Genomic DNA, 9249 nt, shown 5'->3' on the forward strand with positions numbered 1-9249 from the left:
ACACCACGTTGTACTATATAACATGGGGGTTCACATGAATATGTGTTTATGAAACTTAATTTTATTTAGTCAATTTTTTTACATGGGAAACAATTTTATTTAAAGATGAAAAATAATTAACCAAATAGATTTAAAGAGTATGATTAATTTTTTTTTCTTCAATAACTACTATTTTAATAAAAAAATTATGATGATTACACTATAATTGTAAAAATTAAAAGCTAAAAAATATGATTGTTTATAATATATATGAAACGTGACACGTAAGAATAATTAATTTAAACAAAATCTAGCATGGATTATTGTCATATAAAATTAATTTAATTTCTAATTTGAAAATTTTTTCCCATAATCAATTTTTAAGTCAAATATAGTAGGGATTATTGTCATATTAAACCCTTGATATATGGATCGTTATTCAATGTAATGTTAGGGTCTAGAATTAAAAAAAAAACTATGCTTTGTGTAAAAAATTAATACTTTTAAAGTTGATATATCAATTAAAATTTTCCCTTTTTATTAGACAGTGTCATAATTTCATTTTTCAACATAATATTAATTCTTTAAAAAATTAAAAAAATTCAAATCAAATTTAATGTATTAATCTTACATATATTTATAGTATTACCCCTGCAACTTTTTTTCAAATTTGTTGGTATATTAAAAGTATTACTTACATTCAAATCAAATTTACTACAGTAATATCTAATATATTTAAATTATTAAACTTGCAAATTTTTAAATAATTTAGATTTTTTTTCCTATAATAAAATTTTATTATATCAAATATAGTCTAATATTTTTTATTATACAAAACGATTGGAATATTTTAGGCTGTGTTTGATAGGGGGAAAACCAATTCCGAAATTGGTTTTACACGTTTTCCAGTGTTTGATAGCAGGAAAATATTTTCCTTTTGTAAAACCAATTCCGCAACACGGGAAAACCTATTACAAAATTGGGGAAAATGTCTTACGCCCTTCATTTCGGTAAGACATTTTCCGTTTTCTCTCCAGCCTTCTAATACCTTCATTCCTTCATTTCCTTCCATTTCCACACCCCCCACAAGATCTGTCGACTGATTTTCCCCCACAATATGTTCTCTTCGACCACCATTTCCGTCAGATTTGTGGGAAATTTCAGGTAACCTTAGACATTATTTGATTTTTTTATGGTTTATTTTCAATGTCGAAAAAGACTTACTGGGTTTGTATTTTCTGTTTCTATGTTATGCATTGTTCAGTTGTAAAAGGGTTTTATGCACGAAATTGGGTAATGCAAGGTAAATAAAAATATGCAGATCAGTAATGTCTGATCCTGCAAATTTTCGTATTTTTCGGTAAATAATAAACTGTTGCTAGTTGTTGTTTTTGTATTTGGAATACTTGTAAAGTGCCAGTATTTGGTTTTTTGAACTGCATGTGTAGTTAAACTGTTATTGGTTGTTTTTGTTGGATTGTTTGTGCTACATTGTTGGTTTTGACCTGTTTCTGATATTACTGTTGTTTTTGTTTTTTCTTTGGACTGCTTAATGAGAGATTTATCATTTAAAGGACCTTAAAAAAACTAAAAAATGGGGTTTGAAATATAAACACTAACCATTGCAATTAGACCCAGTTTTTCTTTTTCAAGATTGTCATGATCAAGCTTAAGAGCATCATAATTAGCTTTAAGCATTGCATAATCTTTCTCCAACACCTTGGTCTTCCAATGAGCACGTCGGTTTTGGAACCAAATAGCCACTTGCCTTGGCTGTAACCCCAATTCTTTAGCTAACTTCACTTTTCTCTCTGGTTCTAACTTGTTTCCCACATCGAAATTCTTCTCTAAAGCCTAAACTTGATGCATAGATAAACGCCTTTTCTTCTCTGTTGCTTGACCACCTTCTTCTAAGCTGTCTTCTTCATCTAAACCATCTAACATAGCCTGGAATTCCTTGCTGTAAATTTGGTGCTTCTTTGAACTCGTCTCCTCTGCATAATCAACTGAATTAAACACATCGAATTTGGGTTAAAGAAGCATGAAATAAAGGTGGGAATTTTCATGTGTGTACCTTTAGGCTGAGAGATGGACATGAAAGCATCCAAGGAAGGTGAAGGACTGAGCCTCTTCATGATTTGCAAACCAAAATCAAAGACTCTGAGATGATATTTTTTAAGTTGTTGTTTGTGATGGAGAGAGGGGGTGGGGGCGAGGGTTTCAAACTTTCAAGCAGGTTTGCTGTTTTGATTTGTTTGGTTTTTTTGGGGAGGGCTTAATTGCAAAGAATGCTATATATTGTGACACTCAAAGCTGACTGACAAAAGATAAATCATACATGTGTCTAAGCTCTTTACTTTCTATTACATTAAGCAGTAGTAGACAGGGATTTTGATTATGTTTATTAGGTTTTGGGTTTGAACGAACCAGACTTATTGATGATGGCAAGACTGATGTTGTCTTAGCTTCTATTTTTTATCGATCCTAACGGTTCTAATTTCTTTGTATGCTTGACCTCCAGCTGTATAGTTCTTGCTATCCTAGCCTCTACCTCAGCATTCGTACTCGTGTTGGTGGCCTTGGTTGATATTTTCATAAGAGGTTTGTGGTGTGCTTGATTTATGATTTGGTATAATATGCATTTGTGGTTGTTATAATTCGGTTCAAGTGAATTAAATGGTTGTTGGATGTGTTTGGGTATGGTTTATTATTGATTTACATTTTTTCTGTAATTTGTTGGGAAATGGCAGTGATGAGCTGTTATATTTGGTTGATGGTAGATGTTATAGATTTAAATATATGTAGAAATATAGAGTTTATGGCAAGGAATTACGTTTTTTTCTTTAAAATATAAGGAAATGTTGTTTAAATATTACACATTGATATCGATTTGCATGAAAGAGATTGTAGTGAATATACAGTATGAACAGGAGGGAAATAATTCATGCACCCCACCATTTTTTTCACCGTTCAAAGACTGAGAATTAAAGAAAAGATGAAGTTAGAAACGGGAGAGTCTCAAAACTTTTGCAAATGACAGATGAACCAAAATCAAATTTGTTTTTAACTTTTCAAGTAGATTTTGATTTAAGAAATCAGGAAGCTAGTAATAACTCATCTATATAGGCATCTTAGGGACTGATATTTTTGTTAATTATGTCCAAAATTTTAACTGTATATATAGCAATTGTAGCAGTGCACTTAAACATTATTTATTTTTTATAAAAAGTAATCAATTTATAATTTAAAAAATTATAAAAAATAGAAATAAAAAAATTATAACATTGTCAAATTTTTTTGTTTATATTGAAATAAAAAAAGAAAACACACTTATAGCAATTGAAGTATTTAAAACTCTTTTATATTTTAAAAAAAAGGCATCAATATTTATAAAAACATGATCAATATATTTTAAGTCATGGTAACTTTATAAAAACATGATCAATATATTTTAAGTCATGGTAACTTTATAAAAACATATTATTAACTATGATCAATATATAACAAATACATGAAAGATATTTTAAGTCATGGTAACTTTAATACATGATCAATATATTTAAAACTCTTTAAATACATGAAACATATTATAATTTAAAACTCTTTATAAATACATGATCAATATATGTATGTATTGGTAAATTAAATAATAAAAATATTTTATATTTTTACATCAAAGATAACCTAATAATATATAACAAACTCTTGCACCAATTGAAGTATTGTATTAACTATGATCAATATATTTTAAGTGCTACTTTATAAAAATTATTATTGGGCAATTATAATTAGCTTGATATGTATGTATGCACTTTTTTAGTCATGGCAACTTTATGTGATCTTATGAAAATCTTGCATCTTTTGTAGTAGTGATCATATATTTGTGTGGCATTATTTTCTGTAGATGGATCGTAATCAACATCAAATGGCAATTGCTGGAGTTGTGGCTTCAGTTTTAGCTTTTGGGGCTCTTTGGATTAGAAAATTAGAAACTAGGAAGGAAATTGCTTCTCGCCCTCGTGTGAATCGAGATTATGAAAGAGAAAACTATATTAATAGTATTTTATATAGTGGTGACCAGCATTGCATTGATATAATAAGGATGAGACCGATCGCCTTTTTTAATTTATGTGATATTCTTAGTACGAATAATTTGTTACAATCGTCTAAATCTGTCGATATTAGGGAGCAAGTAGTTATATTTTTACATATAATTGGTCATAATGTAAGGTTTCGAGTGATTGGATCTAGATATTATAGATCAATTCAGACAGTTCACCATTACTTTAGGGTTGTATTCAGAGCTATTTTGAAATTGTATAGACTAGTTATTAGATTACCTGATGAGTCAACTCCTAGTGAAATTAGAAACAATCCAAGGTTTTATCCTTATTTTAAAGATTGTATTGGAGCATTAGATGGAACTCATATTCGTGCATCCGTTCCACTTAGCATGCAAGGAAGATTTCGTAGCCGTAAAGGGGGGACGACACAAAATGTATTGGCTGCCATTACATTTGATTTGAAATTTGCCTATGTTCTAGCTGGTTGGGAAGGTAGTGCACATGATTCTCGTATTTTAAGTGATGCACTTTCACGCCCAATAGATTAAGAATTCCAGAAGGTAATATTTATCACAAATAGTTCCAGTAAGCTCATAGTTTATCAGTATTAATTACGTATTATAAAATTGTAGGTAAATATTATCTTGCTGATGCTGGATATGGCATCCAAATTGGATGTATTACCCCATATCGTGGTGTCCAATATCATTTAAAAGAGTTTGGTGCTGAAGGGCCTGAAAATGCAAAGGAACTCTTTAATCTTCGACATTCATCATTACAGATCACTGTTGAACGTGTTTTTGGGATTTTGAAGAAACAGTTTCGTGTATTAGATGCTGAACCATTTTGGAATTTTCAAACTCAAGTAGATATAGTTTTGGCTTGTTGTATCATTCATAATCATATAATGGGAGTTGATCCTAGTGATTTACTTAATCAAGGATTATACGAAGAGTCTGAGTTTGATTCGATAATACAAACTCTCACGGAGCGAGAAGAAAGACAAGAAGCAAGAGAATGGTTTACTAAGAGAGATGAGATTGCAGAAACTATGTGGACTGATTATATGGCTAGAAATGTTAGGTAGATTTAGGGCTTAGGGTTATTGTTTCTATGTTATGTATGTTTTAGACTGATGTTGTTTTTTTTTTTTTGTAAATGTTGGTTGGATAATAACATTGTCAAATTTTAGATTGTTGGATTTTGATATATGTCTTGAATTTGTTAGATATTGATTATGTTTTAACATTGTTGGATATTGAATTGATTATTATGTTTTAAGCTTGTTGGATATTGAAATTATTGACAATGACAATTATTTAATGTAGAATGGGTAAGGGCAACAAAGAAGGGACCTCCAAGCAATTCAGGTGGACAAAACCGATGGAACATGTTTTCCTTGAAATTCTAGCAGAGGAGGCTCGAAAAGGAAATAAGCCTTCTAATACTTTCAAATCAGTTTCTATTAATCGAGTTGCCGACGCCATTTCTGAAAGATTCCAAGTCCAATGCGATACAAAGCACGTGGAAAATCATTTGAGGATAGTAAAAAACCAGTGGTAGATTATATGCAAAATTCGAGATGAAAGTGGTTTTGGATGGGATGATAACATGAAAATGATCACATGTGATAGAGCGACATACGATGCAACAATGATGGTAATTTATGTATATATATGTTAAGTATATTTCAATTGTTTTTTACTTGTTATTCTAATTGTGTATAATATCCAACAGGCACACAAGAAGTATGAACCATTTTTGAATAAAAGCATTGATCATTATGATGAAATGGCTGTGGTTGTTGGCAAAGATATGGCAACAGGGAGTTTTGCCAGAACATTTGCTGACATAGATTTGGATGATGGTAATGAAGATTCAATGCCTGTAGACTGGGATAATGAAGAGGCTGAAGAGGTAAGAACAAATGTATCTTCATCTGGCACATCCAAACATAAAAGAAAAAGTGGTCAACAAAGTCTCGTTGATGAACAAATTAAATTTGTGGGTGAGCAATTTGGAGAAATTGCTAATGCTTTGAAACAATTTACTGCCAACAAGACAGCACAGCTTTACAAACAAGTGATGTCGATGGAGGAAGAAGGATTTGATGATGACTTCTTGTGTTCTGTGTTTGATTATCTAGGGAGTCATGAATCAGAGGCCAAAATGTTTTTAGTTAAAAGTAAGAAGCATAGAAAAATTTGGCTTCAAAAATTTTCTCAGGGTTGAAGATATTGATACTTTTATGTGGTGTAATATTACGCACTTGGACAATGTTGTTACTATGTGGTGTACTACTAATTATGTATTTGGATAATATTATTTCTAGTACTCATTATGGTTTTGAAGCAATTTATAATTATTCAATATCCTTACTAGTACTCATTGTGGATAATTTTTTTTCAATTTATAACGATCAATATTGTAGCTTATTATTGAGTATTATTATAAATAAATCATTGCAATATATGTAAAAACAATTTAAAATATAAAAATTTATTAATATATATTAATATATGTAAAAAACAACTTTTCCGGAAAATATTTTCAGGAAATCTGTCAAACAGCAGAAAATATTTTACACAGATTCAATCAAACACCAGAAAATATTTTCCAGTAAGTCATTTTACAGAAAAGTAAAACATTTTCCAGAAACCATTTTACGGAAAACATTTTACTGCCAATCAAACAGACCCTTAATTTCCAATCTAATCAATCTTAAGATGTAATTGATAAAATACTTTTTCAAATTTTTTATTCAAAAATTAGTTTATTATTTTCTAGTTATGAATAAGAAAAAAAAATTATTCCAAATTTGACGCTATATATTAATAAGTGTTATAAAATAAATAGACAGAGAATAAAGAATAAAGAAAATAGGAGAGCAGAAGAGAGAGTGTATTTTATTGATCAATACAAGTAATTTACAATGTTTCTCCAAAGTCTATATTTATAGGTATAAGAAGTATAAATGAAATAGAGATCAACTTCTAATGACTTTTAGAATTTAAAGTATATTAATACTTATCTAGATCTTGATAGACATCCACTTAATAAGATATTCATAACACTCATCATTGGATGTCCATTGGTAAATAATGTGTCTCGCTAAAATCTTACTAAGATAAAAACCCTATGGGGAAAAAAATTCATAGTGAAGGAAAAAAAAAGTACACATATCTGTAATATGCATAATATGCCACCTCGTTAAAAACCATACCAAGAATACCTAATAGGAAAAAACCTCGGTTAAGGGAAAAGGAGTACAATGCGTATTTACTCCCCCTCATGAAAACATCACATACTCTCATATTCTACGTATTCAATCTTGAATAGCTTTTCATATTACTATGAATTTTTAATTAACTGGGGACCAATTAAGCAATTGAACCCATTTTAAAATGTCAAACGGTGATGGAATGACATTAAAGTCTACTAGCTTATTAATGGTAATTAATTTTTACTTAATTAAAGGTTAATTAAATAATTATGATTAATTATGTTTTAATTAAAAGTATACAAACCAAAAGTTAAGGATGTCACCTTTATTTTTCTTCATCTTTTTCTCTATTGTCGAAACTTGAAGAAAGAAAAGGGTTTGAAACATTCCAACTTTAGTCCTGCCATTGCTAAAAACGACACAGGATCGTCGAAAAGGAAAAGAAAGGTGAGAGTCAACGACAAGTGACGCGAGCTTTCAGTTTATATTTCTATGATTCGAAACCTATTTAATTACTTTATTTTCATGTCATTTCACATCAAACGTTGTTGAAGTAAGTAATTGATGACTATTGGAATTGATTTGGTGTATTTAAGATTGATTTTCGAGACAAAGACTAAATTGAATAAAGTACAAAATTTAGAATTTACTTGATATTTGATAATTGGAATGGGGTTGTGTTGAACTATGTTATATAAGTTATTGAATTGTGATGTGTTGGTTAATAGAGTTATAAACAAAAGAATTGTCCAACGAATGTGAAGAATGTTATACTTATAAAGTGTATATGCAAAATGTATTGAAAAACGAGCCTAAAAAGGGCGATCACGACTGAGAAAAACTGTAAGACTCGGAATTACTTATAATGCTATGCATGAATTTGAATATTTATTCATTGTGTGCATTTGCATAATCTTATTATCATTGTCTTGAATTATAGATTTACTACTGAGCGTATTGCTTAGCGTGCAGTTTGTTTTTCCTATGTGCAGGTATAATAGATTCTTAATATTTCGAGCAAAGTTCTAGCATCCAGAAATTGATCCCCGAATCAGTAAAGTTTGTATGCTTTTTTTTTGTATCTAAAGTGTCATGTACCTAGATGAGTCAAATTTTGGTTTGCTTTTAAGTTCATATGACATTTGGAGTTGGTATTTTAAGATGTATATTTGATCAAATGGCTATAATGTTGTACAAATCCTTGCTTATATGCTCTTATTTATGAATGGATGCATTGTTGATAGCCAATTAGGGATATGATATTAATGTGTAAAACTAGCATGAAATGCATAATTAGATAGCTTGAATAATTCTTAGGAATAATATGATTAAGACATTGAAGTGCATATTTGAAGTGGAGAATGGTAGATATATATGGATTGCATATGAATTACTAAGATATGATACATATCCATGAAATTGCTATATGATTGAGTGTGATAAATGAATGCATGTTTTATATCTTTTGCGAGATTAATTAGTGCCTTGTTGGTAAGGTAATAAGCTATAAATATGGTATTTGAATGACAAAATTTTCTTGATGAATTGATATGGTAGATGGTGGTATGGAATGGTTGAAGGAAATGATTGATAGATTAAGTTTAATCAAATTGAATTGGCTTGATTTGGTGCCAAAGTGTGGCATGTTGGAATGGGCAGGTTTGAGTGTGCTTTTAAGTGCCATTTGGATAATAAAGTTGTTTTAGTATGAAAAAGGTACCAACATGTGATTTTTTACCATTCTGGCTAAGAGGTATCGGCACTTAATGTCTTTTTTCAAAATTTTCAAATACCAAACCTCAAAATGGTATTGATACAAAGGTAAGGTATCGATACCTTGAAAGAAGTATTGGTACTTTATGTTTGATATCGATACCTGATCTAGAAACTTTGAAAACTTTGCATTTTGTCCCAACTCATGCTCGGCTCAACAAAAGAACTTTTGTAAGCTCAATTAAGGCTCAGATTTAATTATGTATCATA

The 9249-nt window shown here is 29.9% G+C and overlaps 1 protein-coding gene and 1 long non-coding RNA gene across 2 annotated transcripts; both read left to right on the forward strand.

The window, feature by feature from the left end:
- Nucleotides 1-877: 877 nt before the first annotated feature.
- On the forward strand, nt 878-2804 carry LOC121223340 (uncharacterized). Its single transcript, XR_005920684.1, has 3 exons — nt 878-1143; nt 1244-1282; nt 2501-2804. It is a non-coding gene; the product is annotated as an uncharacterized lncRNA (long non-coding RNA).
- Nucleotides 2805-5409: 2605 nt separating this feature from the next.
- LOC107933853 (uncharacterized) lies at nt 5410-6304 on the forward strand. Its single transcript, XM_041104611.1, has 2 exons — nt 5410-5702; nt 5781-6304. Exons 1-2 carry the CDS (start codon nt 5655-5657, stop codon nt 6273-6275), a joined length of 543 nt encoding a protein of 180 aa, XP_040960545.1. The 5' UTR covers nt 5410-5654; the 3' UTR covers nt 6276-6304.
- Nucleotides 6305-9249: the final 2945 nt, after the last annotated feature.

The sequence above is a fragment of the Gossypium hirsutum genome, chromosome D11 (genome assembly GCF_007990345.1).
Source record: "Gossypium hirsutum isolate 1008001.06 chromosome D11, Gossypium_hirsutum_v2.1, whole genome shotgun sequence".
NCBI classification, from domain to species: Eukaryota; Viridiplantae; Streptophyta; class Magnoliopsida; order Malvales; family Malvaceae; genus Gossypium; species Gossypium hirsutum.